Source organism: Salmo salar, chromosome 25 (genome assembly GCF_965601325.2).
Source record: "Salmo salar chromosome 25, fSalSal1, whole genome shotgun sequence".
NCBI classification, from domain to species: Eukaryota; Metazoa; Chordata; class Actinopteri; order Salmoniformes; family Salmonidae; genus Salmo; species Salmo salar.
Window position 1 is genome coordinate 33,245,979 of NC_138315.1, and position 22,098 is coordinate 33,268,076.

The window sequence follows — 22,098 nt, forward strand, 5'->3', positions numbered from 1 at the left end:
AAGTCTAGCATAATTATCATGATGTTGAAGTGACAAACTTCTTATTAACTGTCATCCCAATCAGTGTAGGTTACAGTACATGTCTGACATATGCCCCCAGTGTTGAAATTTCATTATCACATTTTGATACACACATGCCTCACTAGCATCCTACTGTATCTAAATTAACCTGAACAATTTTGGCAGCTAACCCATTCCTTTCCCCACGAAAAAGACTCATCGTCACCACCCGAAAGCTTGAGTAAGGCTTTATTGCTTTATTATTCATAACTCATAAGGAGTCAACATTTTCCATTTGGCCTCAGTTCCCTGAATCAGCAAGTAAGACTGCTACACAGGCCAGAGTACTATAAAGAGTCACGTGCTCTGGGGTTACGGTACTTAAAGCTCATTGTTTTAACATGCGTTGTCCCCACCATTCACATACAGTACAGTCACTAAGGCAATTACATCAACATCACATCATGTCACACTTCTCCATTTTCCTCCATTACATTTTGGCTTGAAATGACCCATGTTGACCTGTGAAGAGAGGATCATCATAATACATACATAACATAGGCTAACCCTATCATTTTGCCAATTGCTTTGGTCCCTGACGGAATACTGCATCCCAACCTTATTCTTTGCACTTTTATAAGGCATTTATTAGATTTAACAGTTTTATTGTAGCACAAATTATGTTGGATTTAAAGCACAACAGGGATGAATATTTAAATGAATTATACATGGTATTTGGAGTAGTGTCTGACAAACTGTTTTTAAAACCTGAATTGTAGGCCTTGGATACAGACTGACACAATGAAACAAACAGTCAAATAGAATAATATACTAACCAGTCAGATGAAATGAAATAAAATGAACCAAATTCCAAAATTATACAAAAAATTGGTGGAAGAAATTCAACCAAGTACTGTATACAAAAACCTGCACATATGCCACAGGAGGTTGGTGGCAACTCAATTGGGGAGGACGGCCTCATGGTAATGGCTGGTGCAGATTAAGTGGAATGGTATCAAACACATGGTTTCCATGTTTGATGCCATTCCATTTACTCCATCCAGCCATCATTAGGAGCCGTCCTCCCCTCAGCAGCCTCCACTGACACAGTATACATACACTGTCTGCAAACTGAACACAAGTAACCTCAAAGGGTGTTTCATTATACCAGAGATGAACAGTAGAGTACAGCACAGGCCATATCCAGTGACACTGAGGAAAACCACCCAAACAATTCCCCTCAAATATCTTAATGCTGATAAAAAATTTAACACATCACACAGAATTCCAAAAACATCTCTTTAAAAAATCTGAATATGGAAAAATATTACATTTTTTTAACTGAACATGGTTCAGACTATCATCAGATGTCTATGTAGAGGCATTTAATACTCTGCCACACCAGAGCACACTGGCACATAGTGTCCTAGAAAGGTGCTAGATGTTTTGGCTTTTGTCATGTTGAGAAACTGGTTCCAGAGACTAAGTACTGTCTTTGTCAAGTCAGCGGTGTTCCACTGATCCTCTGAAGGGATAGCCTTAGTTTGAAGAGAGAGCTGAGAACCACAGTACAGAAATATATTAAGAGAAAGATCATGACTGTCAATAGAGGCTGATGGTGAAGAAATAAATCCTGGCTTCACCGTAAAGCTGACCCCCACAGTCACACTCACATGACTGAGACCTCACAACACAATTTCAGTTCAACAATAATAAAACAACCCACCTTTTCCTGTCGATCAGTGCTATCCGGAATCCTTGGGACAGCCCTACCTTAAACCCTCACCCCCATCCTAACCATTACCTAACCCAAACCTTAACCATTTAAAATGTCAACTTCAATGGGGTAGGGACGTCCCACGGAACCCGGATATCACATACCTTTTTCTGTCCTCTCTGTATGCTGATCATCAATCACAGTACAGTAGTTTGAAGAAATTGCATTTGATGCCCTTTTCTTTCACAAATACTACTTAAAACACAATTTAAAAAACTCTGAAAATATATACTGAACAAAAAAAAACAACATTGGAGGTGGCTTATGGTAGAGAAATTAACATTCAATTATCTGGCAACAGCTCTATTGGACATTCTGCAGTCAACATGCCAATTGCACACTCCCTCAAAACATGAGACATCTGTGGCATTGTGTTGTGTGACAAAACTGCACATTTTAGTGGCCTTTTATTTTCCGCAGCGAAGTTGCTCCTGTGTAATGATAATGCTGTTTAATCAGCTTATTGATATGCCACATCTGGATTATCTTGGCAAAAAAAAAATGCTCATTAACAGGGATGTAAACATTTGAGAGAAATATGCTTCTTGAGCGTATGGAAAATATCTGGGATATTTTATTTCAGCTCATGAAACATGGGATCAATACTTTACATGTTGCGTTTGTATTTTTGTTCAGTATATTTTAGAACAATAACAAATGTGACCAATTACGGCACATATACTCAAAATACCTTTTGTATAAATATTCTCATATAAAACAATGATCTGGTTTAAGTTAATAGGATACAATTTGTATCAACGAGGAGAGGCATTCTCTTGTTCACTAAAGTATGTGGTGGTCAGGTTACCTTGGCAACACAAGTCCAGTGTTTTGGACTGCTGTGTGTGAGTAAGGCACAGAGGTGTCATTGCCTAACTATTTATTCTATTCACTGAGCGATAGTGACAACTTGCAATGGATTCTAAGCCAGGAGGTAGAGGCTAGAAATACCCTGTCCACAGACTGAAGTTACAGTGCAGCGTTATTTGTCTGTCTGTCTGGATGGTTACACCAGATGTCTTCTCTTGTAAGGATACCCTCTTTAACTAAAATACTCTTACTCATAATGAAAATGACAAAGGGACAAATAAATTAACACATTCATACGTAAAAAACAACAACATACAATTTTTTTTTTCAACGAACAGTGCACCTGCACTAGTTTGAATATCCTCAAGAACCATCTTGATATGATTTCAATGGCCAGAATGTTTTTTGGAGGACAAAGAAAAATGATTAAAAAAAGGAAAAGAAAATGAATATCGCAATCTTCCATGCTGTGAAGTAAGTTTTTGATCTCTCCCCAGAGAGGAACTAGCTCCTGTATGTAAGAGTAAACAATAATCTGGGGTTTTCACATGGCCTTTAACAGTTGGAGTTCCTGCGTTTCACTTCTCTAAAGGGGAAATTCATCAAACCTTTCAACGACGATATCAAATTCACCACCTGTTTTAACAATTCTCTAATGAAAAATGACAGGGATAAAATAAAATCAGTGTAGCTTGGACGTATGTATTTGCTTTGTCATTTAGTTTAAAATGTTTGGAAGTGTAATTTTATGACGACAAACCATACCCTAGATTTGGAATCCCAGAATTCACCCTGTTTTGACACCTCAGGATTTTCCCTAACTCTGAAGCACCCTGAAACACTTGAGCCCTCCTTACCCTATGATATGATTTCCCCCCCCCCCCCCAAAAAAATCATAAATAAATCTATGAAAAGTGCCATTAAAAAATATAAAAAGCTATAGAAATAATTTAAAATATATTACAAAATAAATAAATTAAAGCAACACATCCCATTCAAAGAGTCTCCGGAATACCATGGCACATGTTCACACCCACCCACCATAAACCATCCTGACCTTAAGTGCTGAAGGTGTTCTCATACCACACAACAGTAATGAACGAGCAGGGCAGTGACATAAAACAATAAGGTTGAAAAAAGATTTGATGGAAAAAGACAAAGCATCTTCCCCTGCATCGTAGATGTTTTGGGGGGACTATAGAGTTGAGCACGCCACTTATTTCCTCTGCTACAGTAGTGTCAGTACTCAGTAGCCAGCCTGGGACTTCTCAGCCAGGATGGCTGCAGCCAGCTGCTGGGCGTCCATCACATGGGGGTTCCTCACCATCACCACCCTCACCAGCTCTGGGGGGAAAATGTTACACAGGTTGACAAACACATTCTCCCTCACGTCCTGGTATCTGCCCAGGGCAGGGGGCTCCTGGTGCTGGGGGGCCGTGGAGGTGTGGGTAAGAGGTGGAGGATGGGAGGAGGAAAGGGATTGAGGATGGGGAGAGTGTATCCCCCTGGGCCAGGGCGAGTGCCAGGGATGTTTGCGGCCCTCAGGCAGGGACTGGAAAGTGAAGGGCTCGTAGCAGGCCTGGGGGGGATGCTGGTAGTGGGGGTCCCATCTGGCCAGTCGCTGCTCCTGTCCTGGCCCAGGGTAGATCCTCCTTGGGTGGACAGGGGATTGCTTGTAGAGGTTGTTGTTGTCCTGCCAGATGGAGCCCCCCAGGTTATGCCCCAGAAGAGAGCTGTGAGAGTGGGAGTGGGGGCTTGAGGTCTGGGATAGAGGTTGGGGAGGGTACTTCCCAGAACAGCCAGAGTGGCTCCCCACAGACGGTTGCTGAAAATGAGGAGGAAGGTAGGAGAGCTGGGCCTTGAAGTGGTGGAGGGAGGAGGGAGGATCCTCCAGGCTGCTCTGAGCTAGAGGGTAGCCATGGTAGGAGCCTCCATGGGGGTGCTGGGTCAGACCAGGGGGTGGGTGGTTAGGGTGATGTGGGTAGCAGCTAGGGCAGTGATGGTGGTGGTGATGGGGATAGTGGCACTTGAGGCTGTCATCCAGCAGGGGATCAGGGGAGAAGGAGTCTGAGCTCACGCTGCCCTCGCTGCTGCAGTCAGACACCAGTGAGCCCGTCCGTAGGTCAGCCGGGAACAGCCGATCGGGGCTCCGCGGCACTACCAGGCTTAGGCTGGAGTAGGCCCTCATCAGGGAGTGGTAGCTTAGCTCCGGGGATTCACAGGTGGAGTATGACTTTGAGTGACCAAGCCCCGACAGCCCTGGAGCTCTGGAGGAAGTGTTCCCCCAGTCCTGAAGAGAGAAGCCGTGGCTGAAAGAAGGTCCCCCAGGAGCAGAAGCCAGGAGGCTGCTGCTGCAGCTGCTGCTACTGCTGCTGCTACTCCCTCTGCGGGCCTCTGCTTTAGTCCTCCTGCCTAGACGCTCTTCTAGGAGGTCGTTGTAGGAGGGGGCGCAAAGGCTGGGGTCCGACTGCCTCTTTGGGGGAGCTTGGTGGGGGTCTGGGAGCCCGTCTACCCTGGAGCTGCTGGACATGCTGTGACTCTTCACCATCAGAGCCTCGCCCACCCTTTTTGAGGAGGAGGTAGAGGATGAAGAGGAGTTCTTGGCACGCAGCTCATCGGCCACAGCGCGTTGGGGCTGACTGCCTCTCTCAGGGTGGAAGAACTTACACTTGTGGCCGTAAGTGCACTTCTTCCCTAAGGAGAGAATACAGGATGGTTAACTCTCAATTATGAGACAAGCCAAAAGAGGCTGAATGAATAATGCATAAGAGAGAATGGCTAGGTGTTACCATAGGGGCATTGCTGCTTCCTGTGTTCTGGGATAACTGGTCTCTTCCTCAGGAAGTTCTCCAGACTGGGACCATGGCGGCCCAGAGGATCATCAGGAGGCATGAACCTGGACACAACCACATACCAGACACACCATCAGATATCCACATATCAATCCCCTTGGAAAAACAACTCCAGATACTAATAGTGATTGGCTCTTTGTCCACTGTGTTGGTGGGACTTCCATACTTGTCATTGACGAACGTATACATGAGCAACCGCTCGTCAACAAACTTCTTCCACTCTGGCTTCTCATTGGCCAGGTCCCGGTAGTTGTCGTTAGAGACGATTATGCCGTCGGACTCGTAGGCCAGCTTGACGATGAAGCGGTCGTCATAGCAGACCACCCGGCGGCCCTGGACCCGACGAGATGGAGTGAACACAAGGATCTTGTCTTTCTCCAGATGCCGCAATATCTCCTGGTCTAGAGAGAGAAGAGAGAGAGAGAGAGAGAGAGAGGTATGCATTATGTGACGCAATTGCAGAGGCCAAATTGAGCTCTGTAGCACATCGCCATGCGCCTTTCAAATTTTGTAACTATTCGGAGGGCTCTGTATAGCTCCATATAGCTCCCAATTGACATGATTGGTTGACGGTAGGTGGGGGCAGGAGGTCCTGTATAGATACAAACTCACTTCCTTGACACTAAGGTAACCTGCCTAAATGACTACCGACCCGTAGCACTCACGCATGTAGCCATGAAATGCTTTGAAAGGCTGGTCATGGCTCAGATCAACACCATTATCCCAGAAACCCTAGACCCACTCAAATTTGTACACCGCCCCAACAGATCCACAGATGATGCAATCTCTATTGCACTCCACACTGACCTTTCCCACTTGGACAAAAGGAACACCTATGTGAGAATTAGTTTTATTGACTACGTGCTCAGTCCCCTCCTGTACTCCCTGTTCACTCATGACTGCATGGCCAGGCACGACTCCAACACCATCATTAAGTTTGCTGATGACACAACAGTGATAGGCCTGATCACCAACAATGATGAGACAGCCTATAGGGAGGAGGTCAGAGACCTGACCGTGTGGTGCCAGGACAACAACGTCTCCCTCAACGTGATCAAGACAAAGGAGATGATTGTGGACTACAGGAAAAGGAGGACCGACCGTGTCCCCCTTCTCATCAACATGGCTGCAGTGGAGTGGAACAGGTTGAGAACTTCAAGTTCCTTGGCGTCCACATCACCAACTAACATGGTCCAAGCACACCAAGACAGTCGTGAAGAGAGTATGACAAAACCTATTCCCCCTCAGGAGACTGAAAATGATTTGTCCTCAGATTCTCAAAAGGTTTTACAGCTGCACCATTGAGAGCATCCTGACGGGTTGCATCACTGCCTGGTATGGCAACTGCTCGGCCTCCGACTGCAAGGCACTACAGAGGGTAGGGCGTACGGCCCAGTACATCCCTGGGGCCAAGCTTCCTGCCATCCAGGACCTCTATACCAGGCGCTGTCAGAGGAAGGCCCTAAGAATTGTCAAAGACTCCAGCCACCCTAGTCATAGACTGTTCTCTCTGCTACCGCACAGCAAGCGGTACCGGAGCGCCAAGTCTAGGTCCAAGAGGCTTCTAAACAGCTTCTACCCTCAAGCCATAACACTCCTGAACAGCTAATCAAATGGCTACCCAGACTATTTGCATTGCCCCCCCCCCCCCCCCCCCGTTGCTGCTACTCTCGGTTATTATCTATGCATAGCCACTTTAATAACTCTACCTACATGTACATAATTATCTCAGTTAGCTTGACACCGGTGCCCCTGCACATTGACACATTGACTCTGTACCGGTACCCCCTGTATAAAGCCCCGCTATTGTTATTTACTGCTGCTCTTTAATTATTTGCTATTCTTATCTCTTACTTTTTTTAGGTATTTTAAAAAAATCTGCATTGTTGGTTAAGGGCTTGTAAGTAAGCATTTCACTAAGGTCTACACCTGTTGTGACAAATAACATTTGTTTTGATACTTTCACAACAGCTCTGTGTTGCTCTACAAAGCTCAAGAAGTGTGAATGCCCTGACTTCTGCAGAGGCCGTATCACCGTAAATGATGCAAGGCCAATAAAGACATCAGATTGACCATGCAGCGCATTTAATGGTGAGATGTCACATGGTGAGACATCGAAGCCTCCCACCATTAGCTCTGACAAATTGAAAACCCTAGTCATTGGCGACTCCATTACCCGCAGTATTAGACCCGCAGTAAAGAATCGGCCAGCGATCATACACTGTTTACCAGGTGGCAGGGCTACCGACGTTAAGGCTACTCTGAAGATGGGGCTGGCTAAGGCTAAAACTGGCGAGTGTAGAGAGTATAGGGATATTGTTATCCACGTCGGGCACCAACAATGTTATGATGAAACAGTCAGAGGTCACCAAGCGCAACATAGCTTCAGCGTGTAAATCAGCTAGAAAGACATGTCGGCATAGAGTAATTGTCTCTGGCCCCCTCTCAGTTAGGGGGAGTGATGAGCTCTACAGCAGTCTCACAACTCAATCTCTGGTTGAAAACTGTTTTCTGCCCCTCCCAAAAGATAGAATTTGTAGATAATTGGCCTTCTTTCTGGGACTCACCCACAAACAGGACCAAGCCTGGCCTACTGAGGAGTGACAGTCTCCATCCTAGCTGGAGGGGTGCTCTCATCTTATCTATGAACATAGGCAGGGCTCTAACTCCTCTAGCTCCACAATGAGATAGGGTGCAGGCCAGGCACCAGGCTGGTAGCCAGCCTGCCAGCTTAGTGGAGTCAGCCACAAGCACAGTCAGTGTAGTCAGCTCAGCTATCCCCATTGAGATGGTGTCTGTGCCTCAATGTAGGTTGGGATAAAACTAAACATGGCAGTGTTTGCTCTAGCAATCTCACTGGAATAAAGACCTCCATTCCTGTCATTATTGAAAGAGATTGTGATACAGTATCTCACATCTCAAAATAGGGCTACTTAATGTTTGATCCCTCACTTCCAAGGCAGTTATAGTCAATGAACTCATCACTGATCATAATCTTGATGTGATTGGCCTAACTGAATCATGGCATAAGCCTGATGAATTTACTATGTTAAATGAGGCCTCTCCTCCTGGTTACACTAGTGACCATATCCCCCGCGCTTCCCGCAAAAGCGGATGTGTTGCTAACATTTATGATAGCAAATTTCACTTCCCCCCCATAAAATGACTGTATACAGCGTTCCTCACTGAGTTCCCTGAATTCCTATCAGACCTTGTAGTCATGGCAGATAATATTCAAATTTTTGGTGACTTTAATATTCACATGGAAAAGTCCACAGACTCACTCCAAAAGGCTTTCGGAGACATGTTTTGTACAACATGTCTCCGGACCTACTCACTGCCACAGTCATACTCTGGACCTAGTTTTGTCCCGTGGAATAAATATTGTGGATCTTAATGTTTTTCCTCATAATCCTGGACTATCGGACCACCATTTATTACGTTTGCAATCGCAACAAATAATCTGCTCAGACCCCAACCAAGGGTCATCAAAAGCTGTGCTATAAATTCTCGAACAACCCAAAGATTCCTAGATGTCCTTCCAAACTCCCTCCACCTACCCAAGGACGTCAGAGTACAAAAATCTGTTAACCACCTAACTGAGGAACTAAATTTAACCTTGTGTAATACCCTAGATGCAGTCGCACCACAAAAAACAAAAAACATTTGTCATAAGAAACTAGCTCCCTGGTATACAGAAAATACCCAAGCCCTGAAGCAAGCTTCCAGAAAGTTGGAATGGAAATGGCACTACACCAAACTGGAAGTCTTCCGATTAGCTTGGAAAAACAGTACCATGCAGTATCGAAGAGCCCTCACTGCCGCTCGATCATCATATTTTTCCAAATTAATTGAGGAGAATAAGAACAATTCAAAATGTATTTTTGATACTGTCGCAAAGCTAACTAAAAAGCAGCATTCCCCAAGAGAGGATGGCTTTCAGTCCAGCAGTGATAAATTCATGAACTTCTTTGACGAAAAGATCATGATCATTAGAAAGCAAATTACGGACTCCTCTTTAAATCTGCGTATTTCTCCGACGCTCAGTTGTTCTGAGTCTGTACAACACTGCCAGGGCCTAGGATCAAGGGAGACACTCAAGTTTTTTAATACTATATCTCTTGACACATTGATGAAAATAGTCATGGCCTCTAAACCTTCAAGCTGCATACTGGACCCTATTCCAACTAAACTACTGAAAGAGCTGCTTCCTGTGCTTGGCCCTCCACTGTTGAACATAATAAACGCCTCCCTATCCACCGGATGTGTACCAAACTCACTAAAAGTGGCAGTAATAAAGCCTCTCTTGAAAAAGCCAAACCTTGACACAGAAAATATAAAAAACTATCGGACTATATCGAATCTCCCATTCCTCTCAAAACGTTTTGAAAAAAATGTTGCACAGCAACTCACAGCCTTCCTGAAGGCAAACAATGTATATGAAACACTTCAGTCTGGTTTTAGACCCCATCATAGCACTGAGACTGCACTAGTGAAGGTGGTAAATGACCTTTCAATGGCATCAGACCAAGGCTCTGCATCTGTCCTCGTGCTCCTGGACCTTAGTGCTGCTTTTGATACCATCGATCACCACGTTCTTTTGGAGAGATTGGAAACCCAAATTGGTCTACACGGACAAGTTCTGGCCTGGTTTAGATCTTATCTGTCAGAAAGATATCAGTTTGTCTCTGTGGATGGTTTGTCCTCTGACAATTCAACTGTAAATTTCGGTGTTCCTCAAGGTTCCGTTTTAGGACCACTATTGTTTTCACTATATATTTTTACCTCTTGGTGATGTCATTCAGAAACATAATGTTAACTTTCACTGCTATGCGGACGATACACAGCTGTACATTTCATTAAAACATGGTGAAGCCCCAACATTTCCCTCCCTGGAAGACTGTGTTTCAGACATAAGGAAGTGGATGGCGGCAAATGTTTTACTTTTAAACTCGGACAAAACAAAGATGCTAGTTCTAGGTCCCAAGAAACAAAAAGATATCTGTTGGATCTGACAACTAATCTTGATGGTTGTACAGTTGTCTCAAATAAAAGGACCTCAGTGTTACTCTGGACCCTGATCTCTCTTTTGATGAACATATCAAGACTGTTTCAAGGACAGCTTTTTTCCATCTACATAACATTACAAAAATCTGAAACTTTCTGTCCAAAAATGATGCAGAAAAATTAATCCATGCTTTTGTCACTTCTAGATTAGACATGCTCTACTTTCCGTCTACCTAGATGAAGCACTAAATACACTTCAGTTGGTGATAAACAACACTCTTTCCGTGGCCTCCAACTTCTCTTGAATGCTCGTATAACAAAATGCATGCTCTTCAACCGATCGCTGCCCGCACCTGCCCGCCTGTCCAGCATCACTACTCTGGACGGTTCTGACTTAGAATATGTGGACAACTACAAATACCTAGATGTCTGGCTAGACTGTAAACTCTCCTTCCAGACTCACATTAAGCATCTCCAATCCAAAGTTAAATCTAGAATCAGCTTCCTATTTCGCAACAAAGCCTCCTTCACTCATGCTGCCAAACGTAGCCTCGTAAAACTGACTATCCTACCGATCCTTGACTTCAGCGATGTCATTTACAAAATAGCCTCCAACATTCTACTCAGCAAATTGGATGCAGTCTATCACAGTGCCAACCGTTTTGTCACCAAAGCCCCATATTTTACCCACCACTGCAACCTGTATGCTCTCGTTGGCTGGTCCTCGCTACATATTCGTCGCCAAACCCACTGGCTCCAGGTCATCTATAGGTCCTTGCTAGGTAAAGCTCCGCCTTATCTCAGCTCACTGGTCACCATAGCAACTCCCATCCGTAGCATTCGCTCCAGCAGGTATATTTCACTGGTCATCCCCAAAGCCAACACCTCCTTTGGCCGCCTTTCCTTCTGCTGCCAATGACTGGAACGAATTGCAAAAATCTCTGAAGTTGGAGACTTATATCTCCCTCACTAACTTTAAGCGTCAGCTGTCAGAGCAGCTTACCAATCGCTGCAGCTGTACACAGCCCATCTGTAAATAGCCAATCCAACCAACTACCTACCTCATCCCCATATTTGTTTTTGTTTTTCTGCTCTTTTGCACACCAATATTTCTACTTGCACATCCCCATCTGCACATATCACTCCAGTGTAAATTGTTAAATTGTAATTACTTCGCCACTATCGGCCTATTTATTGCCTTAGTTCCTTACTTCATTTACACACACTTTATACAGATGTTTCTATTGTTATTGACTGTACGTTTGTTTATCCCATGTGTAACTTTGTGTTGTTGTCTATTGTCGCACTGCTTTGCTTTATCTTGGCCAGGTCGCAGTTGTAAATGAGAACTTGTTCTCAACTGGCCTACCTCGTTAAAAAAAATAAAAAAAATAAAAAAACACGGCTGCTAGAATCTTGACCAGAACCAAAAATTGTGATCATATTACTCCAGTGCTAGCCTCTCTACACTGGCTTCCTGTTAAGGCTTGGGCTGATGTCAAGGTTTTACTGCTAACCTACAAAGCATTACATGGGCTTGCTCCTACCAATCTTTCCAATTTGGTCCTGCCGTACATACCTACACGAACGAACCAGTCACGGACCGGTGCCTATCCATGTGAGACGCAGACTCAGTTTCAACCTTTAGGTCTTTATTGAAAACTCATCTCTTCAGTAGGTCCTATTATTGAGTGTAGTCTGGCCCAGGGGTGTGAAGGTGAACGGAAAGGCACTGGAGCGACGAACCTCCCTTGCTGTCTCTACCTGGCCGGTTCCCCTCTCTCCACTGGGATTTTCTGCCTCTAACCCTATTACAGGGGCTGAGTCACTGGCTTACTGGTGCTCTTCCATGCCGTCCCTAGGAGGGGTGCGTCACTTGAGTGGGTTGAGTCACTGACGTGATCTTCCTGTCCGGGTTGGCGCCCCCCCTCGGGTTCGTGCCGTGGGGGAGATCTTCGTGGGCTATACTCTGCCTTGTCTCAGGGTAGTAAGTTGGTGGGGGCGGTGCTTTGGCGAAGTGGGTGGGGTTATATCCTGCCTGTTTGGCCCTGTCCGGGGGTATTGTCGGACGGGCCACAGTGTCTCCCGTCCCCTCCTATCTCAGCCTCCAGTATTTATGCTGCAATAGTTATTTATGCTGCAATAGGATCAGTCTGTTATATCTGGAGTATTTCTCCTGTCTTATCCGGTGTCCTTTGTGAATTTAATTAAGTATGCTCCCTCTAACTCTCTCTCTTTCTCTTTCTCTTTTTTCTCTCTTCTCTCGGAGGACCTGAGCCCTAGGACCATCCCTCAGGACTACCTGGCCTGATGACTCCTTGCTGTCTCCAGTCCACCTGCTGCTGCTCCAGTTTCAACTGTTCTGCCTGCGGCTATGGAACCCTGACCTGTTCACCGGACGTGCTACCTTGCCCCATACCTGCTGTTTTCGACTCTCTCTCTCTACTGCACCTGCTGTCTCTAACTCTGAATGATCAGCTATGAAAAGCCAACTGACATTTACTCCTGAGGTGCTGACCTGTTGCACCCTCTACAACCACTGTGATTATTATTATTTGACCCTGCTGGTCATCTATGAACGTTTGAACAATCTTGGCCATGTACTCTTATAATCTCCACCCGGCACAGCCAGAAGAGGACTGGCCACATACCTAAGAGCCTGGTTCCTCTCTAGGTTTCTTCCTAGGTTCCTGCCTTTCTAGGGAGTTTTTCCTAGCCACCATGCTTCTACATCTGCATTGCTTGCTGTTTGGGTTTTAGGCTGGGTTTCTGTATAGCACTTATGACATCGGCTGATATAAAAAGGGCTTTATAAATACATTTGATTGATTGATTGAACTTATACAGTATAAGATAAACTAGGAACTTAGGTGCAGAAATCGACTATGGCTTCAGACCTTTAGTCTGGTGAGACATGTAAAAAACAATATATTAAGATGGCGCCGACAGAGAGGGCTGCCTCGCTTCTAGTCCTTTGGAAACTTTGCAGTACACTCGCAATAACATCTGCTAACCATGTGTATGTAACCAATAACATTTCTTTTGATTTGATTTGAATTCATGAACAAAGCTACCGAGCGTTTGTGTGTGATTCTTCTCTGATGAAACATTTAAATGTCAAGTAGCCTAACACCAGGGCTCGGCTTGTGCCTATAGAGAATGTAAAAGTACGCAATTCCCACCGATATGCAAATAAGCAATGATATCGGTAAAAGGTTAGACAAGTCTATAACAGTCTAAAGTGGCTACAGGTTTGTCCTTGAATTGGTGTGGCATTTGCATCCCTCGCCTTTGCAACCATGAAAAACACTTTAAAATTGACAAATAGTTACACATCATATATGTTTTTGTTTATATTGAACTTTTATCAATGATAAAACATAATGCAAGTCCTTTATACTGCAAAAATGTATGTTTTGCATTGAAACAAAGTAACAAAGTTCAATTAAGGGAAATTACATTGGGAGCAAAATTATTAATCTTATCCTCCATTTCTGTCCTCTCTAGTGGACATCAGTTCTTGGTCCGTATCTCTGAGGCCATACAAGCCACTGTATTAAGTCATGTTGTCCCTTTGAGAGGACATTCTGGGATGTTCAATGATATCATGTGTGGGGGTATGACCTTGACAACTTTCTCTTCCTGGTAGAAAAAAATGGCTGCCGTCAGAATCAGCACATTTTATGGAAATTTGAAAAGAAGTGTGTGTAATTAATAATTATAATTTTTGTCAGTTTGATATTCAAATTGTTTCTAGCAAGTGAATATCTCAGGAATAGTTAAATGAGTTGGCAGGACTGTGTAGTAATTGTTTCACATTAAATAAGCGCTAAATAAGAGCTTATTAAGAAATGTCCTCTATAGTAGACACTCTATATATAGACACCCAGATGCCACAATGATGTTTTTCACCTACTGTACCCATTGACTGTAATGCACATGTTTTCATATTTAAATCCTAATGACCACTACAGGGGACAATTTTGCACTTGGCATAAAATATAAATAACAATATTTTTTCTAAACACATTTTTGGTAACATGTTTTTTTCCACCGCAAACACTTAGGTTATGTAAAAAAAAAAATTAAATCCAAACTTTTTTTGTGGGGTCTCAGGAGGATAGATTTTTTCCGTTTTTTTTTATGGTTAATGACCTGAGATTTGAGCATCCTCAATTACCTAAAATGTGTTATTGGTGTTGCTGTCCTTTGACAGTAAAGGGAAGACACAAATGTTGGGAGAAAGAGGTGATTTAAAACAGGAGTGAGGGTGGAGTTTAATCAAAATAAGGTGGGGGTTTGGTGGAGAGTTATGGAATGTTGGGGGTGCACGTGGAAATGCTGGTTAACCTGTGATGAGGGTGTCCGGTCTGGATTGTTCCTTTCTCCAGGCGGGCACAAACACAGTGATGTCACGGTGACCGCGCTCCAGGAACCAATCAACAGCCAGCTGGATGCCGTGACAGGAGAACACTTCCTTATTCCCATGGCTGTGGAAAAACATACACAAATTCATGGTCATGAAATTCTTGGTGTCTTCGTTTATTTCTATAATACTACAGAATAAAGATTAGAAGAGCTAGTGGATGAGGTTTTTCAGAGTGAAAAGGAACATGAGTAAAGTGTTTCTGAATAGAGCAGCAGTTTGTGTTGACTCACCTCATGGCTACATTACTCCCATCCACCACCACAGGCCTGATGTTCTCCTTGTCATCCAACAGCAGCTGGGAGGAGCAGTCCAGCCTGCAGGAGTCCAGTGAGGAGGAGGATAAGGAGGAGGAGGGCGAGTGGGAGGTGGCCGACCCCCCAGCCTGATCCGTCTCTGACTTGGTGCCCAGTTTGACCAGTTCTCCCAGTATGTCATTGATGAGGGCGTCAGGCCCTAGCTTCTGCACAACCAGCAGAACCAGCTCCTCAGAGTAGCCCAGCTTCAGGGCAAACTCCATCTTGGAGCGATACTCTGTGAAGGGGTTGGTGGAGTGTTTTGGGTCCCTAGAATGGGGGCTCTGTGCCGGGCCCTGCCCAGCAGGGTGACAGGGGTGCGGGTGGGTGGTCTGAGCATCAGAACCAGAGCCATGTTGGACCCCCCGCTCATCCTCGCTGTCCGACGCAGCACTCTCTTCAGAGGAGTTACTACAACTACTACTACTGCTGCTACTACTGACACTGCTATGGGTGCCTCCTACCTCCGTCTCGTCCCTCTCCAAGGCTCCTGAGTGGGTGCCGACTGTGGCACTCAAGCTGGCCTGGCGGTCGGTGCCTTCCACGTGGAGGTAGTCCAAATCCAGCGCCAGGTTGAGGATGTGGCCTGTTTCATCCTCCAGATGGTCCTTCAGGCCCATGAAGCCAACTCATACATCCAGTATCTAACACCGGACCTCTGACCCCAGACGACCCCAATGTCACTGATGCTGACGGGCTGCTCTTTGACCAATCCTGAGACAGAAGCCTGGGGGAGAGGGAGGGGCATTGGTCAGACTGGTTTCCTCATGTAAATCTGGGGAATTTTCAATACATTTCTATTTGAACTTTTCGTAATGTTACAATTAAACCCCAAGTGATTTGACTCCTATTTCCTAACTTGTTGAAATACTTTATAACAGCCAGAGTAAATCACTGGGGCCAGCCCTCCCTTCCAACACCCATGCTGCAGGCGGTAGGTAACCTTGAATAGTTCTAATTGAGTAACCTGAGCTGTAGTAGAGCTTATTAAGCGTTAGGCTGAATGACACACCAAATGCATCTCCAAAATGGCAGGTTTAAAACCGTAATTTCCATCATTCACTTCAACTGATTTGCATTTTAGCAGCGATGAGATCAGCAGTCAGAGAAGCTCTCAATCAACATCGGTGTTAACAACACACCGTGCTAAGACACACAAACATGGCGGAATTGACACTCAATAACATACTCTACATTGCACCTACACCCATACAGGAGAATGCAGGATGGTATTTTTTTGTCTTGACATGATTTAAAGGGGACTCTTTACATCCACCACCTGATGTTCAAACTAGGATCAGTGGTCGTGTGCAGCCCTGGCTGAGGTTTGTGATTTGCTGAAACAAAGAAAGACCTGTTCTAATGGGTCAGCCTCCTAATTGCTCAGTGACCCCTTTAAAAGAGACATGTATTACAGCATCATCCGAGCACGGTGACACACTAATCTAGTGACCCAGGGCAACCTGGACTCAGGGGTATACATAATATAATAAACAATTAGGGTTAGGAGTTAAGGTTAGGGTTAAGGTTAGGAGTTAGGTTAAAGAGTTAAGGTTAGGGGAAGGGTTAGCTAACATGCTAAATTGTTGCAAAGTAGCTAAAAAGTAGTAAGTAGTTGCACAGTTGCTAATTAGCTAAAATGCTGAAGTTGTCAGTGATGAGATTTGAACACGGAATCATTGGGTTGCTAGACGTTCGTGTTATACTATTATTGTGTGTGTCTGCATGTATAAGTAGGGTAAAGGTGGGATCTCAGTACCGGAAAAAAGGCCTCCTAATGACCTGCCCCTCAGTATCCAAGCTGCTGCCCCATTGTGGGTCACTATGAATGCCACAAGATGGCTGAAATCATTTTGTCCTCCAACAACAAAAGGGGCACAAACAAAGAAAGCGAGTGTGTGTATGTGTGTGTGTGTGTGTGTGTGTGTGTGTGTGAGTGTGTGTGTGTGTGTGTGTGGGGGGGGGCTAAAGTGTGTCTGGCCTGCCGTCCCCAAACAAAGCCGCTGCCATCCCAATCTGGACTCCTCCGACAGACCATTGTTCCACAGCGGCGTACGGTGTGCACAGACAGAGGATGGGGATATTCAAACACACACACACACACCACACACACACCACATACAATTACCCCATCAGAATCAGAACAGACGTACTTGTGCAGGCCTGAGTCACTGCTCACCAGATGAAGTGTTTAAACATGATAAGACACTAGACACACACCTACACACTCACCAACACACACACACCATCACTACAAACACACCAACATGAACACACACACACCAACACGAACACACACACCAACACTACACACACACCAACACTACACACACACTCTTATTCTCTCCCACTTTAAACACAAACACACAACCTCCAAATTTTACCCAAACAATCTTCCAAACATACACAGACACCATTAAAATCTTCCACAAGCAGTGAATAAGGAGGTCAGAATATTTCCATGTTTCTACACATCATAGATCTACTCATTCTCCCCATGAAGATAAGTAGTACAATGCAGTGCTCAGTCCATTGATTGTACTGTAGTCAGATGTAAAGGACCATGGCTGAATAGACACTGAATTGAAATTACAATGTAGAAAGGTCCAAGGCTTTGAGATCAGATTAATGAATACCCAAAGTCCTTTGACTCATTTATAGAGGACTGTGTCCATTACTTCTTTATATGATGACTTAAGTGTAATCTTGTTTTATTAAACGCAACAACAGAAACCAGACCTATTCTGTATTAGAGATGAAGAGAAACTTGAATGGCTATTTAGAAAATAAGTGACCCTGGTTGCACATTTTATTTTGCAAACAATAAGCACAGGCACTAGCAGTCCTAGAAACTCCAAAACTGCTCTCCCCTCTGCACTGCCTCAGTCTCCAGCAAAGATGAGTGGAAGTAAATGTAAAGCTAGACTTCCAGCTGGAGAGAGATACAAATAAAGACAAAGAATGATATGGAAAAATGGAAATAAAGGGTAAGCTAGATCTAGACATGGAGATAGAGACAGCGATGGAAGTGGGCGTTAAGGTCCTACTACAGTGAGCAGATGCTGCAGCATCCTCCTCAGTGTCCGAGCCTGCTGTACCTGGGGCTGGGGGAGAGAGCCAGGGTTAGCCCCCTTAGGCCCTGCTATCTCCCCTGGGGCTGGGACAGACCTGACCTATTCCCCTCAGAATGCTGAGCCATGACACTCCGAAGTCTGCACTGAGCCAGGGACAAAGAAAGGGAGGTAAGAGGAGTGAAAGAGAGGGGGGAGGAGGGACAGGGGGAGTGTATAGGCAGCAGGGGCAACAGATGCCTACTGAAACCACAGGGGACCAGGGAAACTGGCGCTCAGTAAAGGCTGATACATATCACCACTGTCATGTGACCCGGTAATGGACCTCACTTTAACCCCTCAGCACAGACATCTCTCTCTCTTGCTTCTCTCTCTCGCTCTCTGAATTAAATTAAATGGGGCTTTATTGGCATGGGAACATTGCCAAAGCAAGTGAAATAAACAATAAACAAAAGTTAAACATTTTTAATATTAAAATTTAACAGTAAATATTGCACTCAAAAATACATTTCATGTGTTATATTATCAGCTGTGTACAGTGTTTTAGCAATGTGCAAATACTTCTAGTACAAATAGTAGAGGAAGATAAATAAACAGATAAATATCGGTTGTATTTACAATGTTGTTTGTGCTCCACTGGTTGCCCTTTTCTCATGGCAACAGGCCACAAATCTTACTGCTGTGATTGCACACTGCGGTATTTCTCCTGACAGATAGATATGTGAGTTTATCAGTGTTTGATTTGTTTTAAAATTCTTTGTGGGTCTGTGTGATCTGTGGCAGGAGGTTAGGAAGTGCAGCTCAGTTTCCACCTCATATTGTGGGCAGTGTGCACGTAGTCTGTCTTCTCTTGAGAGCCAGGTCTGCCTATGGCGACCTCTATCAATAACAACGCTCACTGTATCTGTACATAGCGACAGTGGACAGGTTGTCTCTCTCTCTCGCTCTCTCAGACAAAATATTCAAGTATGTTTTATTTTCATTGGCAGCAATCGCTGACCTGTCTTTCCCTGTCATTAAACATGAAGACTGGTGACTCTGAAAGCGCCTGACTACATGGATTGAACAATTCGATCTTTCAAACATAAACTGTATCTTTAGCCCAAAGGTGAAATGAAAAGCTTCAACACTAACACACTCCATCTTGTATTGTCTATTCCAACACTGTTTTATGGGTTAGTGCTATCCGGGATCCTAGGGCCATCCATACCCATAACCCTTATCTAACACTAACCTTAACCATTTTAAATGTAAACTTCAATGAGGTAGGGATTCCCTGGTTGCTATGTTCCGAGTATAAACATAATAATGTATGCCATTTAGCAGCCGCTTTTGCGCAAAGCAACTTACAATCATGCATGCATACATTTTACATATGGGTGGCGCCTGGAATCAAACCCATAACCCTGGCGGTGCAAGCGCCCTACTCTACCAACTGAGCTACAGAGGACCACATAGCTATGTTTAGGACAATTAGCATCTTACATCTTTACTGTTTTACTGATAGTATACCGGTATTATTAAGTATAGTCTATTTATCAATGAATTTATCATAGATATCAAATGAATAAATAATCAAACTGGGATTAAGCTTATCTATTAGTAGATATATTTAAGATTGTTTCCCACCAAGAATTCGGAAAACAAAAACGCTTAATCAAACACTTAAAGTAAATCACATAATCAATGAAAAATGTGCACTAAACTGTGCAAAGGTCAGGACCAGACAGGGAAAAAATTGGACTTCAGATGTAGTTTTTACACCTGTTGTAACTATAAAATGAGCGTATTTAACTGCCTATACAAATGTTTATTAAAAGACTTACCACAGGCTTCAAGGAAGACAAAAAAACAGCAACACAAATACAGAAGGAACTCCTAGAGATATGCTCCGGACAGAATAGCTTTGGTCATTCCAGCATAGCAAAAGGACTTTCTCAGCTTTTTCAAATGTTCAAAAATGTTTGTACATACAAATCCAGGTTCTATGTATCCAGCAGAGAATTAATAAAATGAGAAAAAATCCAAAGGGAGGTGTAGTGAATCAAGCTTCCTTGTAGTACAGTGGTCCAAACTCAACTCAACGCCTTTTTAGGTTTGGTAGTGCTGCAGTCTGGTCCCAAGGCAGGAGGGTTGAACAATGTGAGTGTGAACAGATGGAGCTGCAGTGTCTACCATTCATTTCCCCATTACACACAGTCTGCCTAGTGACCAATAAGAGCACAGCAGTGACCACCACCAAGCCGTCTGCTCCAGCACACGTTTATTCGCACGCACGCACGTACACGCACTCACGCACACGCACCACCCTTGACCCCCTCCACCTCAACATACACACACCAACCTACCCCCCCATCACATACACACAAACACACACACCACCCTAAACCCACTACCTCGACCCCCCTTCCCCTCCCCACACACAAACACACCAATATGGCAATAAAATAAGCACCTCTCCCTTCCTTCCACCCCACCCCTCTAGCTCGAGCCATGAATGGACAAGGGGCGTGCACTGACAATGGCAGTCAAACAAAAGGGTCCCGGCCGGCGGGCAGCTGCAGAGGCACCGGGCTGCAGCCATTACAGAGCGGCGGCCTTGCCCTGGGGAACACCTGGCTCACTGGGGACCACTGTCTCCCTTGGCCCCTTTGTCCCCCAGAGGGTGGGGGGTGGGCAGACAATAAGCTGAATTATGTTAAAAGTAGTGCATATTCCTAAATGGTGTTAGAAGAGATGGAATGGGGAAGGGGGAGGATGGGAAAGAAGGAAAAAAGAGGGGGAAAGTTAAGATGGGGTTGTGGAGGGAGACCCTGCAAAAATGTTCAGTGTCATTGGAGGTCCAGAGAGAAAGAGAGAGGGAGAGCAAGAGAGAAAGAGAGAGAGAGGGGGTGAGGGCAGGGCGGTCCTAATTGTTTGGACACACTTCAACAAAATGGTGCGCTCTTTTCAAAGGAATCGGATGGCGACAGACAGGGATTACTTTCGGACTTTGAGGTTATCAAAGAGTCAGGGTGAGGCAACAGTTAAACAACTGGGGTTGGTAACTCTCTGTCCCTGAGAGCCAAGGAGACATCGCATTACCTTTCCTCTCCAGTTACTGTGACAACATGTATCCCATTATCACCTACAGACACATATTTGCATATAACACAGAAACCCCAAATGCAATATCTCCCAGGCACAAAGCCAAACTCAACTCTACACACCGCTTTATCAACAATAGAGAGTTGTACATGTTGGATTCTTCTTCTGCCATAAACAAAACACAGAACAAGCAAACTCATGCCTTACATCTAAAAAAAATACAGTCTCACTAAAGGCGTCTTAGAGGTGCTCCAGCACGTTTTAATTTGATAAAAAGAAAAGTGTTGACTTAGTGAAATACACTTAAACCAGTAATGCGTATCTATCCCTAGTCCTGTTGAGATCTGTTGCTAATGGTACCTTTACTTACACCTAATGGTGCCTTCAGAATGATTAAAAACATGAGTTTCAGAAGATTAGCTTGAACTACACCCCGACTCGTAATTTACTGAGTTTCCGAATTGTGACTTTTCATCACTGACCTTTCACCTTTTCTACCAAAAGACAACAAGAAATCTGTTTTTGACAACTAAACTCAGCAAAAAAATAAACCCCCTTTCACTGTCAACTGCGTTTATTTTCAGCAAACTTAACATGTGTAAATATTTGTATGAACATAAGATTCAACAACTGAGACATAAACTGAACAAGTTCCACAGACATGTGACTAACAGAAATGGTCATGCCCCTGAACAAAGAGGGGGGGGGGGGCAAAATCAAAAGTAACAGTCAATATCTGGTGTAGCCACCAGCTGCATCAAGTACTGCAGTG

At 44.4% G+C, this 22,098-nt stretch overlaps 1 protein-coding gene across 1 annotated transcript; it reads right to left on the minus strand.

Moving 5' to 3' along the window:
• Nucleotides 1–233: 233 nt before the first annotated feature.
• LOC106586615 (putative ribonuclease ZC3H12C) lies at nt 234–20,584 on the minus strand. Its single transcript, XM_014174097.3, has 6 exons — nt 20,066–20,584; nt 15,106–15,895; nt 14,797–14,936; nt 5,606–5,840; nt 5,377–5,483; nt 234–5,281 (listed from the first exon to the last, which is right to left on the minus strand). Exons 2-6 carry the CDS (start codon nt 15,786–15,788, stop codon nt 3,834–3,836), a joined length of 2,613 nt encoding a protein of 870 aa, XP_014029572.1. The 5' UTR covers nt 15,789–15,895; nt 20,066–20,584; the 3' UTR covers nt 234–3,833.
• Between the last annotated feature and the right edge of the window lie 1,514 nt (nt 20,585–22,098).

Bases quoted from the DNA above. Each gene is read 5' to 3' on its own strand.
- LOC106586615 (XM_014174097.3), bottom strand. From the start codon at position 15,788: ATGGGCCTGAAGGACCATCTGGAGGATGAAACAGGCCACATCCTCAAC. The intron at 14,937-15,105 runs GTGAGTCAACAC...GTTTTTCCACAG, and splicing joins GGGAGTAATGTAGCCATGAG to CCATGGGAATAAGGAAGTGT. The intron at 5,484-5,605 runs GTATGGAAGTCC...GGTTGTGTCCAG, and splicing joins TATACGTTCGTCAATGACAA to GTTCATGCCTCCTGATGATC.